Source organism: Plectrocnemia conspersa, unplaced genomic scaffold (assembly GCF_051122295.1).
Source record: "Plectrocnemia conspersa isolate PC_06_02 unplaced genomic scaffold, ASM5112229v1 ptg000012l, whole genome shotgun sequence".
Classification (NCBI taxonomy): Eukaryota; Metazoa; Arthropoda; class Insecta; order Trichoptera; family Polycentropodidae; genus Plectrocnemia; species Plectrocnemia conspersa.
This window is the reverse complement of record NW_028277176.1, coordinates 13,057,570-13,077,820: the sequence shown is the minus strand read 5'-3', so window position 1 is coordinate 13,077,820 and position 20,251 is coordinate 13,057,570. Positions and strand designations below refer to the sequence as shown.

The 20,251-nt window shown below is 29.8% G+C and overlaps 1 protein-coding gene across 1 annotated transcript; it reads left to right on the top strand.

The window, feature by feature from the left end:
- Positions 1-209: 209 nt before the first annotated feature.
- On the top strand, positions 210-6,081 carry LOC148228258 (trehalase-like). Its single transcript, XM_088200328.1, has 2 exons — positions 210-326; positions 4,102-6,081. The coding sequence occupies exon 2, from the start codon at positions 4,110-4,112 to the stop codon at positions 5,826-5,828; it is 1,719 nt and encodes a 572-aa protein (XP_088056454.1). The 5' UTR covers positions 210-326; positions 4,102-4,109; the 3' UTR covers positions 5,829-6,081.
- The last annotated feature ends 14,170 nt before the right edge of the window (positions 6,082-20,251 follow it).

The window sequence follows — 20,251 nt, the reverse complement described above, 5'->3', positions numbered from 1 at the left end:
TCAGCCTATACATATAGCATTGGACGTGAGAAATAACGCACTTATAATTTTTGTTGTTGCAATCTTGACAGGATGTATTTTCGAGTGCAGTTCAATTGTTGAACGCAAAGTTAACAATCTGCAAACAGCGTTGACGATTGGCTCTCAACCGCGGCAATTATAATTATTGTCAAGATGACGATAATGACTGTCGGCTCGTACACAAATTATAATCATTCTTATAAAGTACTTATCAATGTAAATGTCAGTCAGTCGATTTCAGTGACTTAGATCGGTCGGTCACATGCGGACCGATGCAACAAACAAATATACATCTTGAAAGAATAGTGAGTTAAATCAGTGTAGTTAGTTATTTATTATTTAAAATAATTTATTGCTATCGTCGAGGTTATCAACGTTATTATAGTGTGATAAAATAATTGATTAAGGTTAGATATTATAAAATTATATAATATATGTACATCTTGAGAGAAAATTGATAAAATTAAAATCAGTGTGTTTATTTATTGATTACATTTTAACGTAACTGTTTTATTTATGATGATTGATTATTAAGGTGGGATGCCATAAACATGCATTTCTCTCGCTTATATAATATATATATATATATGAATATACCTTAATGATTGAGTAGGACGTGATCCTTTCATGAAACTCCTTTGGAGTTTGAAGCATGTATTTATAGATCAGAGGCCTTCACATTGGTTATTCAATAAATAATTATTTATAGTATTTATAAACATGATTAAATGAGCTTAACATTGTTAATTAATACAATGTTATAATTTTTGTATAACTACTGAACATATTGTTATTTGGAAGTACAACAGTATTACAAAGCTAAGCTGTAAGATATATTTTTCTTTACCAAAATATCTCGAATTATTTATATAATATTCAATATATACATACATTTTAATGTATATCTATAAAAATATTTATTGCAAAAGTGTAGCTGTAATGAGAAATTACTTATTTTTATGTTTACAAAGCTAATTAAATTGTTTTTTTTTTACAATAGTATTATCTTTTAGCTAATACTGGTTTTTACAGTAACTAAGTATTTTTTGAAATAAAACATTTTGATGCGCAATAGAATCTTCAAACAGATTAATCTAATCAAACATAGTGTAATCTGACGCGTAACGTGATTTTATAAGAGAAAATATGATTTTTCATAGTTAATTTTAAAACAAAAAAAAAATGAATTATATAATATTAATGCAATTGTATTTATTTATAAGAAAGACATACTTTAGAAAATATTGTCATGTTTTGCGAACCATAAATAAAATATCTGTTTGTTGGAATATGCGAAGTTATTTTATGTCGGAAATTAGTACATATATATTTAATAGTTGATATTTATTAGGTCGGTTAATATACAGTACTTATTTGTTTTTAATTAAAAGGATAAATCTATTTATAAATTATGTAAATCGTAAAAAATAATAACTAAATTCGCCATTTAAAATCTTTACTTATGGTATTTTAAATTGTTTATTATATATTTATGTATAACCCATATAATCACATATAATGATATTTCAATAAATTTGAAAAATATTTTTTTTATAAACGTTAGAAAAAAGTAATGTTTTCGCATAAATGTAATAAAATACAGTAAATAAAATTAAAAGGGGTATGATTTTGTCGATCAGTGAATTGTTTAGTTGATATGTTATTGCATAAGTAATTACCTATGTATACCGATATAGATATAATCAGGTGTTAGTGTCGGGTGGCGGTGTCGAATGCGGAAGAGTCCAGATGAATCAAAGCAGATTTTTTTATATATTCCAATGCATTACAAAGGTGTAAATCTATAATTTCTTGTGTATTAATATTTATATTGTTTTCAACTATTTACAATAAAGCTGTAAAATAGAATCACAGCTCAATCATTTTGTAATGTTTCACTTTAATGGTAGATAAAAGCAATTTTATTACATTTAAAAAACATATTGCATAAGAAAGAGCTAACAATATTTCTATGAAAAACATGCATAACATAACTTCAGTATAATATACTTTATATTGCTCCACAAATTCATGAATCACAAAAAAACACGTATTATATATTTGTCGAGAATGATTTTTTAAGCTACAATAAAATAATACAGTTTTTTTAATTTTAGTTCTTCATATTCTAGTAAATAAACTTAGTCTGTTCCAATTAAATAATTTAGAGCCGCCTTAACCATAACATTTAATAGTGTCAAGAGAAATTGATGAGAAAAATATCCAAAAAATATATGCTGCACGGTCAATGTACATCTACATTTTTTGTACAAAAAAGCAATAACCTAAAAATGACACTAATTACCGAAACATTGTTATTTTATTTTTTATTTTAATCTTCTGTTGTAATAACAGGCGCGAGCTTAATGTATACCAATCAATCAGTACCTGCAAGTAAGAAATAACACTAGACTAGAGTCTGTGAATAGATGTTATCTTGCAGCTGGAGCCCTGTTTTTATTAAAGCGAATTTTTATAAATAAAAAATTGTGGTTTTGGATTATATTAGTCAGGCAGTACGTAATTCTGACATCAATGATTACATATGTTGCTACCTCGCAAAATGAGCAAAGCTCTTTCAAACCCTTTTATACGTTCCCTGCGAGCAGTTTGGACCGAATAAAACGAATTATTAAGAGCAATTAAAGCTTTCTATAAAATAATTTATTTTATGCGAATTACAAAAAAATATAAAAAATGTTTTTGTGAAGCATGACAATGGCAGTGTTTCTCAACCGCAAGTTTCAATGGGCACAATACATTTTTTAGTAGTGAGTAACGTTTCTTATTATATACTTCCCTAATAATTTTAATAAAATCAAATTTTTCCCCACTACTATTTGTCTCTTTACTTATTAAATTAAAAATATAAGCATTATAACAAAAATTAAGATTTTTAACCCTAGGGGGAGGGAGGGGGGAGGGAGGGGGGGAGGGTGATTTTGCAGCCAGAAAAATGCCTTTGGAAACTAGTAATAATTTAATATATGTTACATACATATGGTGGGCAAGTATCATTATTCTCCGAGCGGTGGTGGAGAAGTTGGCGGAGAGATGATGTCCAGTGGATGGTCTTTCACGGTCTCTCACCGTCTCTGCCCCTCCTGAAATTTTATAAAAATAAATGCATGCTAATAATAATGTTACTTATACATAGGTAAACTATCAATCTAAAATTTTATTATTTTTACATATATAGTATATATATAACCTGACATATTTATTATGTGATTTTAGTAAAATTGATACTATTTATTATTTTAACTTCATGCTTTAAACGAGCATGCGAAAAAGCTTAAATAGAACCAAGTTTAATTAAAAAATATTGAAATATTTAAAAACACAAAATAGTTTTCATTATTATATATGTACAATGTACATAATTTTCATGAATTTTGACAAAATTTATTAGCGCAAAAAGCGTCATAGTTATAAATTTATCGGTTGCAGCATATTTTTATAGTAGCAAATAAACGATTTAGGAACGGTAAAATGAGTGTAGCTTCCAGAATTTTAAATTATGAATAGCGATGATATAATACAAAGGGACAAACCCGACGTGATAACAAATTGTTTAATTGTAATTTTCAGAATCTTCTGCAGCCGATCGATTTGATGGCTCTTAGAGAATACATATTAGTATAATATTTTGATATTAACTATGGAAAAGCCACTTTATAAAAAAAATACGTATGAGTTTCAACTTAAGATTCTTTTTGATATATGGCTATTTTTTCTGAAGTTTGAAAACTTTGTGGGAACTTCTCTACTAGACACTATTTTGGTATATGTCATTTTGGGGCAACTTACCCAGCACGTATTACGGTGTAATGTGTTTTTGAAGACAAGACGAGTGGAAAAAAGCATTTACTTAAAAGTAACCCTTTTTACACGATTTTTCGCAGTGGGGATATAAAAATAAAACCAATTCGTATGCACAAAGGTACGAGTCAGATAAAATCGTGTATATGCGAATTTTATTGCGAAATTTATTTCATGTCAAAACACCACACTATGAATATTAAAAATGTTTTACGACGCTTTTGAGGCGCATAAATTTTATGTATATTTTTTTTTCAGGGATCAAGATGTATCGCACGACATGGACCGCTTCGCTCTTGGTGCTTTTAAATTGCGATTTTTATGTATCGACTCAAAAAACGCTGCCTCCTTCGTGTTCCAGTCAAATTTACTGCCAAGGGTCTTTATTACACACCGTACAAACCGCGAGGATATTTAGAGACTCGAAGACGTTCGTCGATCTCAGATTGATCAAGTCTGAAAATGAAACATTGGAAGATTTCGCTCGATTTATCGATGAGGATCCGAACCCGAGTAGAAACTCTGTGGAGATATTCGTCAATGAGCATTTCGTGGAAGGGAATGAGTTGATGAATTGGACCATACCGGATCACAATCCAGAGCCTCCTTTATTAAGCAAGATCGTCGATCCAAAATTCAGAGATTTCGCCAGAACCTTGATTCAGATTTGGCCAACTCTGGCTCGAAAAGTGAGTCCTGAGGTATCGCAAAATCCTGAGTTGTACAGCCTTATATCGATCCCCAACGGTTTTATCGTTCCCGGAGGACGTTTCAAAGAAATATACTACTGGGACTCATATTGGATCATCGAAGGTTTATTGCTCAGCGGCATGACGCAGACAGCCAGAGGTATGATAGAGAACTTTATGTATCTTGTTAAGCTATTTGGACACATACCGAATGGAAGTAGGGTTTATTACTCACAAAGGAGTCAGCCACCTCTATTGACCGGGATGGCAGTTAAATATTTACAAACTACAGACGATACTCTATGGCTACAAAAATATTTACCTACTTTAGAGAGCGAAATTAACTTTTGGATAGAGAATAGAAGTATCAGAGTATCGAGAAATAATAAAAAATATACTCTATTAAGGTATTACGCTCCTAGTTTAGGTCCTAGACCTGAGTCTTATTATGAAGATTATGCTTTTGGTTCTGAGATAAAATCTGAAGATAGGAAGCAAGAGTTTTACACAGATTTAAAAAGCGCCGCTGAAAGCGGCTGGGATTTTTCATCAAGGTGGTTCGTGGACTCAAACGGTACTAACTCTGGTAATCTATCAAACATCCACACTAGAAGGATTATAACTGTAGATTTGAACTCAATATTTGCATCAGCTTTAGAGACAATAGGAGATTTCAACAGCATCGTCAATGGTAAAGTTCAAGCTTTAAAATGGTGGAAGTTAGCCGAAGACTGGAGGAATGCTATAGACGCAGTTTTATGGAATGACGAAGATGGAATATGGTACGATTATGATTTAGAACTGGAAAGGCATAGAAAGTATTTCTATCCAACTAACTTATCTCCAGCTTGGCAGAAATGCGTCGATGAACATAAACTGAAAATATATGCTCCTAAGATTATAAATTATTTGAAAAAATCTGGTGGTTTAGATTATCCAGGTGGTATTCCAGCTTCAATTACGAGGACCGGAGAACAGTGGGATTTCCCTAATGCTTGGCCTCCCTTGCAATCAGTGTTAGTGCAAGGATTAGAGAATCTTAATACAATAGACAGTAAAAAGATGGCTGAAGATTTGGCACAGAGGTGGGTGAGAGCCAATTATAAAGGTTTCTTAAAAAGTAAAGAGATGTTTGAGAAGTACGATGCTGAAAAACCGGGTGAATTCGGTGGTGGAGGAGAGTATGTGGTACAGTCTGGTTTTGGATGGACCAACGGTGTTGTTTTAGAGTTTTTGAACCAGTACGGTAGTGCCATACATTCAGAAGATTCCGATAACAACGTGACTTCAACATAAATAGAGCAAAGCTCATGAAATGAAAATGTCAAATGTCAAATCTCACACTATCGTTTTTGTAGTGCGAAGAATGTGTTATTAATAATGATGTACATAATAATGTACCTTGTGATATAACTGTATAATAGATAATAAATAATTTATTTTTAATATAGAAAACAATAATTATTTAATAATTTAATTATGTTTGTTATTGAAAAAAAAATCGAATTATCTATTAAATTGTTATTGATTGAAAATATATTTAATTTGACACAGATAATTTTTTTTTATTAAAAAAGAAAAAATATGTTATTCGTCCAGTTTCAATTTTCTGAATTAAAAAATAATACGATTTAAATATTAATGATAAGTGTTTGAGTCAACACAAATTTTAAATAAAATTTATGGTATAAAATATTTATAGCAAAACTTTCTAAATATTTTTTTCATAAACAAATCAATGGCTAATTTAAACAAGAATTTGTTATATTTTAAGCGTTGGGGAACCTCTAATATATAATAAATTCTCGGAACCCGAGGGTGATTGATCACGTAGCCAATGAGACTCAATGTGGAATCTAGTAAGACTTTTAATTGCAATATTTACATATGTGTGAGACGTTTTCTCCTAGCGGTGGTGAAGCTGACGCAGGTGATGATGTCCGTGGACGATATATATATTAATATTGGGCATTGATTTACATTTATTTAATATTACTGAATTATTCATATATAATTATAAATAACAAATATATCGTTGTTTATATTAAAACAATATTTTTTTTATTTAATTGTAGTGTAAATTATATGTTTATAGCAAAATGTAAATATTGACGAGAAAATATTTCCAAAGAAAGTATTTATCTTACGCAACGATAAATTTGTTTTAAGTATTTAATGAGCTGAAGCTTATGAAAATTTGTGTATTAAGAGGAAAAGTCATTAATTGTATTCTTGTTATAAAAATAAGCAAATAGTTTATTTTATGATCATTAAATAAACCTAATTAAATATAACCTATAACATATGAGCTAATGTTTCTATTATATAACAATAATTCTAAACGATGGGTGATGGATAGGGATTCCAATCCCGGGCCAAAATTTTGATCCCGGGATTTCGGTATTGCAATTAGTCGATCCCGGGATCCCGGGACCAGTCCCGGGATAATTTTCATGTTATTTTATCGATAAAAATAATTTAAAATGAATAATACAATATATTTTTACATCTGTTTTTTATTACGTACAATGTATAAAGTACGTATAATTTTAGTCTTGGACTTAAAATAGAAAATAATATAATAAAAATAAAAAAGGGAAGGTCTTATATATTTATTTGAGAAGAAAAAAATGAACTTTTGACAATGTATATACATAGGTATGTACATTCATAGACACAATTAATTGAAAACATTATTTTGAATAAAACTCACGAAGTAACATCAAAGCATCAAGTGTTTTATCATTTAGCCTTGATCTGCTTTTGGTTCCTAAGCAGCCTGCTGCTGAAAAAGCACGTTCAGACTCACAGCCTCAAAGATTCACAGATGACACGTGCAACTCGCGCAAGTTTGTACACGAAATATAACGATTTTGTCAATAATAATTCGATTGTGCTTGATAAATCAACCAATCCGAAAAATTCGGGATTATGTTTTATAATCCCGGGACTCATCGGGTATTGAAAATCGTTCGGGATCCCGGGATCCCGAATCCCGGGATCCCGGGATTGGAATCCCTAGTGATGGAGAAATGAAGAGGTAGTATAGAACTATATCTTAAAATAATATAAAGAAAATTACAGATAATCCACGCTTGCTCGAACAATAATAATTATTTTCATAACCATTGTTATGGCACCTTGAGGTCTGACCTTGACTGTGACCCACGGATACGAGTTGCAATACAAATTCAGTTCGGTATCGAATACCAATGTAATAAATAGTGAACGGCATTCACGATTGCTTTGACTCGTAATGTGAGGTCGTCGTTTGTGAACCGTGGTGTTAGAACAGCGTTATTGATTTTGTTCCTCGTTTGCGGCTCAAATTCGTTATCAGGTCGATGAATACAGAAAGGGCACATGTCCGGATTTATGACATGTAGATTTGTTTCCTCTCGCATATGCATCGAATGTTCATTAATAACACTCCAATCTGATAATTTTATAATATTTAACTTAAACTTGATATTGTTTTTCAGTTTTAATTGGACTATGAATACTTATTAGTTGCGTATAATGCTGCATTTCATCTGCATTTTTGATATTTGGCAACAATTGAATATGTACCTGCTCGCTCGGAGACAGTATTTTGGGGTTATGCGTCTTTAAATTGCATCTACCGGTTGTCTTTTAAAAGTGCATATTATTTCGTTATTTGTTAATTGATCTCAGAGATGTGAGTTTTTAACCTAATGCCTAAGAATGTTCATGTATCAAGTTTATTTTTAGCTGATGGGAATATGACACATATTTTGTCTATGTGTCTATATTTAACTATAATTAAATAGATGACAGTGCAAAGTTGTAAGTTTCAAATATCGTAAGATATGAAGTTTTGGTTAATGTTGGGTTTCGCAGTATATTTTGGAACATAAACTCAAATTGCCCGAAACCGACGTTCGGTCGGTATCTGCAAAGTTGTGTTAAAATTGGCGTGGTTGTTTTGCCCAAATGGCGCACACAAACTTTTATGACACCCAAAGATAGACATGTGGATCATCTGTATGTGATAGTATCTGATAAGCTTTCGCAGCAATGTTGTAATGTAACTTTGTCGACAATTCCAACACATCCGTGAGATAAGTAAGGAAAATTTAATCTGAAGTGATATTAATTATAATTATTAATTCAGATCTCTCACAGTTGAATGGATTTCAAAATTATCCGAGATTATATGGGATTCGAGCCCATGGCAATTAATGGCTTACTTCGCTGAGCAAGACTACCTTTTTGTATTTAGCAATTCAATCGCCTCAATCTATTTTATTTGTACATACACTAGCAATTTGCAACGCAGATTAATTGCTAGTTCGGGGTGCGTGTCAAAGGTTGGCAATCGCTGGCTTGGAATCACCTGTGACCTGGAAACACAATTTCCTACCCCATATCCTATTTTGCATCCATCCCCTAGGTTGGCTGTATACACACGTACATATATTCTATTAGAATACATATATTTCAAAAATTACAAAATATTCTTTATTTTATTAAGCTATATTCACATTTAAGCTAAAATAATCAGAAAAAATGCCCTGCCCAATTAGATATTTACCACAAAGATAAGCTCTTTGTATATGTTAAAAATGCGATAGTTTTAAAACTGACAATATTTGTCTCTAGCACGTATCGCACCTTTGTTATAGTCGATTTTGTTTAATCAAAAAATCATAGTAATGCACTCACTTGTAATTATAGATTAAGTATAGCGACAAATCAAGGGTAAGTACAGCATCTTATTGTATTAAACATATAAATCAAGTTAACGTAGCTATTTAAAATAATTTTAGTTTTAATAGGTTGTCATCCCAGCAAAATATTGCATACAATTAATTTCATACAGAGGTTTCTTAACTCTTAGCCTTTGCTGTGACTCGTTACTTAAAATTAGTAATGATCCTTATTAGTCATCAATTAAGTCAACACTTTCGACATGAATAAAAAGCATAAATCTTTGCTTTTCTGCAATACATTAGGGGAACCCAAAAGAAAGGATGTTTTTTTTTAATTAAAAGTATTTTTCCAATCACAAATTTGTTTAAAAATATTATTCTACAAAATAATCTCTATGTACAGATACAACCTTCTTCAATCGAGAAGGCAAGTTTTTAATCCCAAATTTGTAAAAAATGTTTTAACTTCACTAACACTATTGATTTATTTCATCTAAATTATGCTGTAGAGACTTACATAAATAATAACCTGATGGTGCTGTATCGGCAGAATATGTTTTCCATCCTTGGGCATTGATTTTTTCTCGCGTGCACCTCGCAGTATAAGGCAGGCGCGTCGCCTTGTTCTCGTCGCTTAATGCGTGTGGAACCCACATACCTTGTTTTCACGCCTTCCCAATATTTTTTCAATTTCATTAAATGCTAGACCATTAACTCCTGAATCGACATCTTAAATTAACTCCTGAATCGACATCTTTCAATTACATAATTTAATTATAGGAATAATTAATAATAAAAAATATAATTGAATTATAGGAATATTAATTATTAAATAGTTCTGAATAGAATTAATGAAGTAATACGGTATAGGAAAAAAATAGTGATATTATAACTCGTGTCATATTATATTAGTTCGAAAAGAGCAAAATCGTTGTAGAGTGTATATGATATTTTTGCTGAATTGTATTGTTTCTTAGAAACCTCTCTCGCAAACTTGTAACTACTGAATTGCAAGTGTATTTGACGTGATATGGCCTCTTCAAAGTTCAAACTCAATAACGTACGATGTTAAAAGCAAAACTATCCACTACGTCCATCAAAAATAAAGAGATAAAACACATGTTCCAGACGTTTCACTAAGTTATTTTGCTAAATTTAAGTGTCTCTATTATTTTATTACCATAAATATATACGCAATATATCTATAGCGAATATCTAACATAAGTTATGGAAATGAAATTGCTTTTAACGTGTTTAGTGCAATAACGAAAATGAAACTTCCTGAAACGTCTCTCATCTCTAACTATTTGGAACTTGTTAACATAAAGTTTCTAGGTTCACATTCCGGATATTTAGTGTGAAAACAATTACTCTCTCGATAATGGTTTTGATTGAAGAGTGAGGGCAATGCTATGTAATAAATCATATTTGATGGTTTCATGTTTATTAAAATAATATTATATCACTTAGGAGAGGCGGTGGAAAAGTTGGTCTACGATTCTTAGAAAATAATATTACTCGCTGATTACAGTAGCATCAAGTAAATCTGTCGAAAGTATATGATTGGAACATATTGTACTGCAACTTTTATACAAAAATAGAATAAAAATGTTATTTTATGTTATTTTATGCATGCAATATGCAATAATAATAAATGTAAGTTTTAAAAAGAACCGTAGAAATATTATCACACAACGAAAGAAACATGCTTATTAACTGTTTGGCACGTGTACATATTTTATGCGCATACGGTTATTTATTTAAGCTTAGTAAATCTGAAATTCTATATTAATTTACCTGCATATTTGTAAGTTTATATAGAGCGAGAGCGTACTATACAAATAATTTTATAAATTTACTATAGTACATAGATCATAAACGTAGTCCGTAAAATAAACTCAAAATGTAATTGGAAAAGTTTAATACATGCACAAACCGCGTGTTTTGCCTACTTGGAAAATGTTAATTTAAGCGCAAGGATATAACACTTCAAGGCACATGGGCTTACAAAATTGTGGCAGGAAAACTATCCTCAAAGGATGACTTATTAAAAATTCTATTATTAAAACCTCTGACCTGCAGAAATTTATAATATATTTTGTAATTTAAACTTTGAATATAAGATTATATAGTATACGAGCTTCTAAATTTATTAGTAAGTCTATGGAAACTGTATTAAATTAGCATCGTACCTGTTGAAAAATCAACGAATATTTAAAATAACCGCATAGCTGTTTAATCGACAATTTACTATACTATTATTGCTATACAAAATCGTGTGATTTTTTATCTTAGTTTGTTCTTTCATGGTAAGTGTATTACGATTAAAATTTACAACGTTACTAGTATTTATCAATATTATTTATAACAAATTATATAAATATATAACAAGAGTTATTATATTATATATTATATTTAATTATATTATAGTCGGGACTCTAGGGCATAATTAAAGTTTAGATGACAACAACAATACGAAGCAGATTAACAGCATAATCTTTTACAAACGCAGAAATTATGCTAATCAGGACAAATTCAGATGTAAAAGCATTAAGCAGTTATATACTCCTACAATGTGTAACTGTTTAATTACACGCATAGTTCTCATTATGGTTTCAGGAAATACCGTATATGAATATATAATAAAAATATTATTGATATAATAAAAAGTCGATCTTATTTACGGTTAGGTTGATTGGTTTACAATTCTCAGAAGTATTGACTGTTGAATAATAAAAAAAGTCACATACTTTTTTTAGATTTATTATTCGAGAATTGAAATAAGAAACGTGATCCCACTGGAGAAAGAGGTCAAGTACCTGAGATGGGAATATGTATGTTTGTATGTGTAGATAGGCGACCGAAGTTGAAAAAATTATGTATTCAAAGGGCGTGTAAAATATTCCAACTCAAAACTCTGGCAGAATATACTGGATCATTAGCGTAATCTGAAAGTATTGAATCTATAACCTGAGAGAGCTTTTATGAATTTTACATATCCAGATAAATAAATCATTTACGTTTAAGTAATTAAAAATATTATATTTATGAAAGGCTAATAAATTGTTTGAGGCAAATAATAAAAAGTGTATATTTATTGATTTATTTAAATGCATGTGTCTGGCATAAGAATTGTAGTGACCACACACAGTTGACCACGTTTGAAAGGGTCTTTGTCTCAAAGCTTGTAAGGGTCTTTCTCTCAAAGAGAGCAGCAGAGGCCCGCCGCCCGCGGAAAACATACGATCATGGCCGCTCACATCCCGAGAGGCACTCCTCAATATCGAGCACCATCGTAGCAGAGATGGATCGACTTCCACTGTACACTAGCTACCACGCCACATACTCCACGGACATCATCCCTGCGCCAGCTTCTCCACCACCGCTCAGAGAAAACATCTAGCCATTTATCGTCTGTCACAACATATGTTAATATATAATATACCACTAGAGTTTCACTGGCTACGAAGTCACACTCCCTAGGGTTCTCAAACCTTGAACAATATTTTAAGCCAAAATAGAAAAAAAACTTAATATAATAGCCAGTTTTTAATTACATTTACTAATTAGAAAGAAACAATAAACTAAAAAGATCAAGCACCTAATCTATTACTTTTGACCAAAAGTGGAAATTAAGTACAATATACGCTTTAAAAATATTAATAATTTTGAGACCTTTGTCTATTTTTATTAAAAAATATTTTGTTTTATATGTTTTTTAAAGTAAATCTATTTTTCTGCGCAGCATTATATATTTTAATAATTAATAGGTGAAAAAAGTTTTCATTGTATTTAAAATTTATAATAAACCACGCGTTGTATACAGATTTGATCGACATTAACATTCAATCCTCATACATTCATACATACTAAAGATATATTACACGTTCACGTTTAAAACGTACCTCGTTTATTTGCAATTAAAAATTTTAAATCAGAAGCAATGCTAATTTTTATGTATTGTAAAAGGAAAAACTCACTTTTCGCCTTGGAGCACGTCAACGGGAATTCAAAATTTGAAGATTTCATTACGAAGATTGGTTTGTGATTGTTCATCTAGTTTAATCAATGTATTTTTATAATCCTTACACACGCTATGTATATATTTAATTTTATAGTTATAACATACCTAGTTAATTTGCAGTCCGATTATTCATATTCAATCAAAATGAACAACGCACATGAAAATTATCGTCGCGTAACAAAAATATTAAAACTGTTGTCATGTTGATGTCTGCCATCTTGTTTTATATTTGAATGCTTATTTTTTATTGGTCGACAACAAAAGAATACATCAGCGGAGGCTTGAAAATCATCGGGCAGTCTCATTAAATATTATTAACAATTACTATTTCTTATTATAAAATGTCTATCTGTACTCATCTTAAATTATTAAGGAACCTTAAATTATTTTGCAGGTGGAAAAGTAACTTGACTTAATAATTGCATCGCTTACACTGAATATTGCTCTGGGACTTAAATAAATATGCTATTTAATATGGTAAAAAAGAGTATAATGTAACATTTTATTAAACAGGAAAATGGTAAATATATTAAAAAATTTCCGCGGACCATCAGTGGTGTAAGAACACTGGTTGACTACCACTGCAATAGTCGACGCGATTTAAAGGAATCATATCCCAGCACACCTCTAAAAATTTAATGGGAAGTATAAATAGATAATATTTATATTCCATAATGTACAGGTATCTGAGATTTTCTTTGCAACTTTTCAACTAGTTGATTATAAAAGGCGCAAAATGTCATTGAGCTACTCAATTGATCATATCGCAAGACAAATTCCATCAGGTTTATAACATGTTTTTTAAACGCTGATGGAATCTGTAGTGCGTTTGAAATTTGGCACATTTTTGATAAGGCATGTTGTTCTATTTCATATCCAAAATGAAGTGATATTCTTGTTCTAGGATTAGTCATAGCTAGGCATTCTGATTCTGAGTGGAATCTATTTTGTCATCAGTGAAAAAGAAGTATTTAGTACTATTATGTTTAATAAAAAGAAAAAATAATATGCGGAAATTAACACCTCGAGAAATTCTTAATGTAAATTTCTGATACATATGTATATGTTAAAATAGTTTAAGATAATTAAATAATTACTAGAATAATAGGTTTATTGTCTATATTAAGTGTAAATATAATACAAGTAAAAAACAATTCACAGCACTATTCTATTGCCTCATTAATAGATTATTGTGCAAAATATTAAACACGCTCTGTTAAGCAAATAAAACATTATTATAACAGCTGTAAAATAGAGCGATAAAAGTAGCATTAAGTAAGAATAGATTTAATGATTAAACAATACTTGACTGACTCAAATAGTTAGAGGTTACAGCAATATTAAGAATAGATCTTTTTAAGTAAATGTATATGAATTTGACACGAAATATTGAGATAATTTAAGAATAGTTGGTTATAATAAAATGAGTACGGCTAAAGGAATATTGTATAGACATATGGGTTTATATATTAATATCCTTTGGATAATCCGAAGATGGCAAAAATTAGTTTTTTTGGTATAATAAAAAACATTCCTGCTGATATATATGTTTTACTATTATTTTGTAATGTACAGTTAGTTATAAGCTATTCAATGTATATTTAATTAACGAAAACTTGATCCATTCCCTACAATATATGTATTACATACATATATATAAAAATATTTAATTATTTTTTTATTTTAATTGATAGGTGCGATTAAAGTTAACACATAATGTCAATGATTATTTAAGCTATTAAAAAAAGTGGGACATAAATCTGGCGTAGGCAATTTTTATCACCATTACGACCGTTATTGCCGTCATCACCTTGCTGATGAACAATGAATGAGCTATGATGAGATCCGTATTTGGGACAAAGTCAATGGGAAGCCGTTAATTGCATATGAAATCGCATTTTGCCACAAACACTACCATCTATTACCATAACAATTTACGACAGCGATGTACGCGTCGTTTATCTTAATTATTATTGCGTTTTCAGGGCAAAACGTTGTAATGCAAACTTGATCTAAATTTAACCGAAAACATTTCAGGTAAATAGGGTATGTATTATTAATGTTTGATCTTTTTTTATGAAGTACATATTTTATATAGATGGAGCAGTAGTATGTTCGGTCTTACATATATAAGGTTTCAACGGATCTAATACACTTTTTGAAATCGTTCAAGTTAGCTCGGTGATATTACATACCTTTTCAATTTAGAAAATGTTTTCGAGGATATAGAGATGTTTGCAGTTGTGTGATAAGGTTGGGGATAAACTGATTTTAATAATGTTAAAAGCAATATGAGCAAAAATGGTATTAGTTTATTTAGAGACTATAAATTGAATGTTATATTTTTTCATTATTTTTATTTCATATTTGATATATAAATTAAAATGTTTATACATATAATTTAAGCCGCCAAACATGGGCCCTGAAAAACAATGATTCCGGGCCTCATGACAAAAATAGCATTTTGTATATTTTTCAACATCGTAATATAATTTCTTGAATAAATAATAATAGGTAACCCTTTCAATGCTATAAATACATATACAAATTAGCCACAGTTGCGACATATTTTCTGAAATCATATTATATGCGAAATATTTTAATTAGGCATTAAAAATTATTAAAAATATTTACTCATAATATTTACCTGCTCAGTGTTGCAATGTAGTGAACTTCCAGTCCAGCTCAAAAGCAATAAAATCGTGCCATTGCGGTGAAAACGAAATTGCACGATATATTAAGACTTTTTATAACAATTAACGAGTGAAAACCGAATAAAGTACATCTAAACCGAATTTCGACCAATAGGATAGCGCAAAAACAATTATCCCTTTTCATCGCGCCATCGCCGTCGCAGTGGGAATGCTCGTTACCGAGCGTTCTTAGCGCCGACACGATTTTATTGCTTTTGACGTGAATTTTTGACTTCCGAGAAGTGATTTTGCGCTCTCCTATTGACCAAAATTCGGTATGAATATACTTTGATCAGCCCTTTTATATTATAAGTCCATGGTAATATTGGTATGGAAAGCTATCATATATTAAAACAAAGTGTAATATAGAAATGCGGACAAACTATGGACCAATATGTGTGATGCGATGTCTATTTGTACTTATTCTTCCGCTTATTTTCAACTGAAAGATGAGTTGGCTTAGTTTGTATTTTGGATTTGATCTAATTAATTTTATAATCTAAAACTATACTGAATTTTAGAACTATTATTTAGTAAGGTTTGGGTTTGAACAGCAACAGGACGTTTCGCAACTGTCAAATTGAGTTTTATAGAAATTTTAGAGCTGCATATTAGCGTCTATCAGTTAAATTATATTTTTGCTATTAGAAATATATATCTACTGGTGAATATGTATTTGAACTGTACTAGTGAAAATATAGCTTTACCAAAAAATACACATACTGTAATATACATCGGATGTAAATAAATAATGATAACTGTCAGATAATTTATATTTTCACTGGTAAAAATATATATCTACTGGTGAAAATGTATTCCGATATGATTTTACTAAAATGTCATATTAAAAAAAAATATTTTCGGGATAGATTCGAGACAGGAAAACCAATGGTAAAAAATATTTTTTAATAATTAAAATAACTAAACAAGATTTATAATTGATTTTTTTAGAGTTGCTTGTTGCTTTTTAAGTTTATTTTGTATATATGTTACAGGTGAAGTGTGAATTTTGAAAATGCATACATTTACTAGACAAAGAAAAAAGTTTATAAACAATATAACTAGTTATTGTATGCTCTCACTTTTCGGTGTTTGTCAAAGTATTAAAAATTAAATTATTTATGCATTTAATAGGAATTGTAAAGAATTTATGTAAGATTAATCTTGGTGCAAATTTATATAATCCTTCTTATAAGTAAATAGGTTGTAGAAAGTTATTTATGGGGTGTTCACTGTTCTGAACAACGCCTGCTAGCTCCTAACTTTTCCATCACTGATTTTTTTATAATTGGCTCTACGATTAGGCGCTCGCGATTAGATTGGTTCTTGGTTCAAATAAAACGAGGCAAGTCTTATTCGTTGACGATATAATTAGCTCACGTTAGAGTCTACACACTCACTAGTTAAAGCATACATTATCTAGGGAAAGTATTCAATTGTATAATTGTAAGCTTAATTAGTACATAATTTGTTTAGGCATTGTATGCTTTATAAAAAATTATTAATTTAACTGTAAAATATATAATACTGTTTTAATTTTACTAATCCGAAAGTTTGTAACAAAATTGAGCATAAAACAAGAATATTTTTTTTTTCAAGCTAATCAATTAAGTATTTTAAATGATAATTTAAAAGCCATTCCATTATTCGAACAACTTTTATTTTGCTTATAAACGTTTATTATCAAACTAAGAAGAAATTCTATATTTTATTAATATTATTTATAACTTTTTTTTTTAAATTTGGGAATGTCACTATGTACAACCAGACTCAATTTTATTTTATTTAGTCATTAATGAGATTAGAAAATCTTTTAGCGATACAACATAGCTTTGATTTTTAGGTATGAGCCTATTACGAGGAACATATACATTTCATACATTATTTTTCAAAATAGAGCATGAATAATCTCATGCTCTTTTTTCTATTAAATTGTTTAAGATTAAGCATGTTAAGTTAGTGAGTGGTACTTTAATAATAATAAATAACATATTCCTTTGGAGAGGTTTTTATTTAAATGAAGACAAACATTTTTTTGTTTATGAAAACAAAATTCGCTGCGAATAATTTCGTCTCACATCACTATGTATCATATGTATGTAATATTTATTTCATTATTATATTTAAGCAAACATTTGAACCATTTTTTAATTAATACATATTTGTTATTATGAAAAATCAAGTAAAGATGTCACTAGTATAAAACCGTTAGTAAATAGCTTTTAAAAATATTACATATTTATATAATATAATACTAGCATTTGTTATTCAAAATATATACGTTATTATTGTGAAAATGATACTTAGTCTGTTTCCTACATATGGTATGATAACACCGATAATTAAACGTATTAAATTTCACAAAAATATTGATCAATACAATTTAACTGACATTTACGAATATTTTTGAGGTACGCTCTTAATAATATTTAGTGAATTTTGTTTTATATTATGTTGTTTATAAGGATAATGAACGTATTTCCTCTCTATTAGACTGAAAAAGACATTGTTTTAATACATCAACGAAAGGTCATTGTTTTTTTATCTCATTCGGAGAACTCGAGAGATGCACAAAATGGCTTAAAACGAACTGAGCGCAAATTGCACTCTATTCGCAAAGAGCGTCTTTTCACAACAATCGAATTTGAAACTAAACGCCAAAGTTGTATAATTTATTGTCTTGAAAGCGCAGTACATTGAAGTAACAAGAAGAGAAAACTTCACATTGCCCATTTTTTATCCATCGCATCGTTTGAGCTCTCGAGGGAGCGACTACTTTTTCAAATCGCGATTCATTCAATTCAAGAAACATTGAACTTTACAATTTGAGATACAGTTACTGTAGAAGTTAAAAAATCGTATGTAACTTTGATATTCTTAGGGTGAAACACAATATAAATAAGCAAACAGCTATAAATTTAGAAATTTCCACTCGATTTTAGATCTCGGAAGATGGATGACAATTGGCGTGCGCAAATGGAATCGATACGTTATGCATGATTTAATTTGAATTTCCCCTGAGAGCTTCTTATGAAACTTCACGAGACCAGGTAACTACATATATAACCGACATACGTAAACGCGTTTGTTGTTCAATTTTGTCGATAAGCGGAACGAGGTTGTGTCGCGTGGGGGTCGCAGTTTGTTGGTAGATTGCAATAAAAAATCCAATCTCGGTCAGATATGCTACATTTTGTTTATCTGGAAACGTTGCAACAACGTTGTGTTTTTGTTGGTTTTGCTTAAACAACACTATCGGAAAGTTTGAAAATGTGGGTATATGGAGTAGAGCAGGGAAAAGGGACGCTTTTGATCGCATATATCACCCTCGTAAAAAGAATCTTAAAATTTGTACATCAAAATTCTCAAAACTACATTTTTATTTACGCTTTAACTAAGTATTAAACTTTTGCATGATTAGGTAAAAAAATGATTAAGTGTTTAATGACGTGTCGTGACTTTTAAAATAGTTTGACTATTGAAGTATTGACTGGAATAGTAGAGATCAAGCAAAAAGCTTATATATATATATATCTGAAAACGCTTCTTCCTCCAGTTCTATTTCCTTTCAAAATTTCATAATTCCCGTAACCGTTCTGGCAGAAAAATTCAATAGACTGTATATGGCCATCGATTCATATTTCAATTTTTATGAATCGAATATACCTCCATACGTCGATTTCAGGAGAAAAATTCATAGGGAAATGAAGATATAAATTTGGAGAATTTTTTAGAATCAATTAATTCTAAAAACTGTAGTTTCTTTAAATTTTATCTTTATTTATTTTACTACAGTATCAAATATCTCATTAAATAAGCAAAGATACTTTTTGTCAATATTAGCTATATCATCTTTTTTTTGGTGGCTTTTTTAGTAAAAATCGAAATCTTTCAACGATGATGCATAACATTTAGCGGCCATAAAGTATTTGTATCCCAGTTATCTAGATATTCTATATAATATTATTAAAAAACTCGATTAGTTTGAGTTTATTCTCATATATAGTTGAAAACCGTTTCTTAACCTCAGATGCATTTAACGCGATAATATGTCTTTAATCTATCCCGAAAATATTTATTAAAATATGTCATTACAGTGAAATCATATTGGAACATATTTTCTCCGGTAAATATATATTTTTATCAGTGAAAATATCATGTGATTTCAACTTTTCCATAAGCAGTAATATATACATTTACATTCTTATAATTTTTATTTAAGCTATGTATATATTTTACAGTGAATGTGTATTTTTTAGTAAAGTTATATTTTCACTAGTGAAGTTGAAATATATTTTCACCCGTAGCTATATATTTTTACTAGCAAAA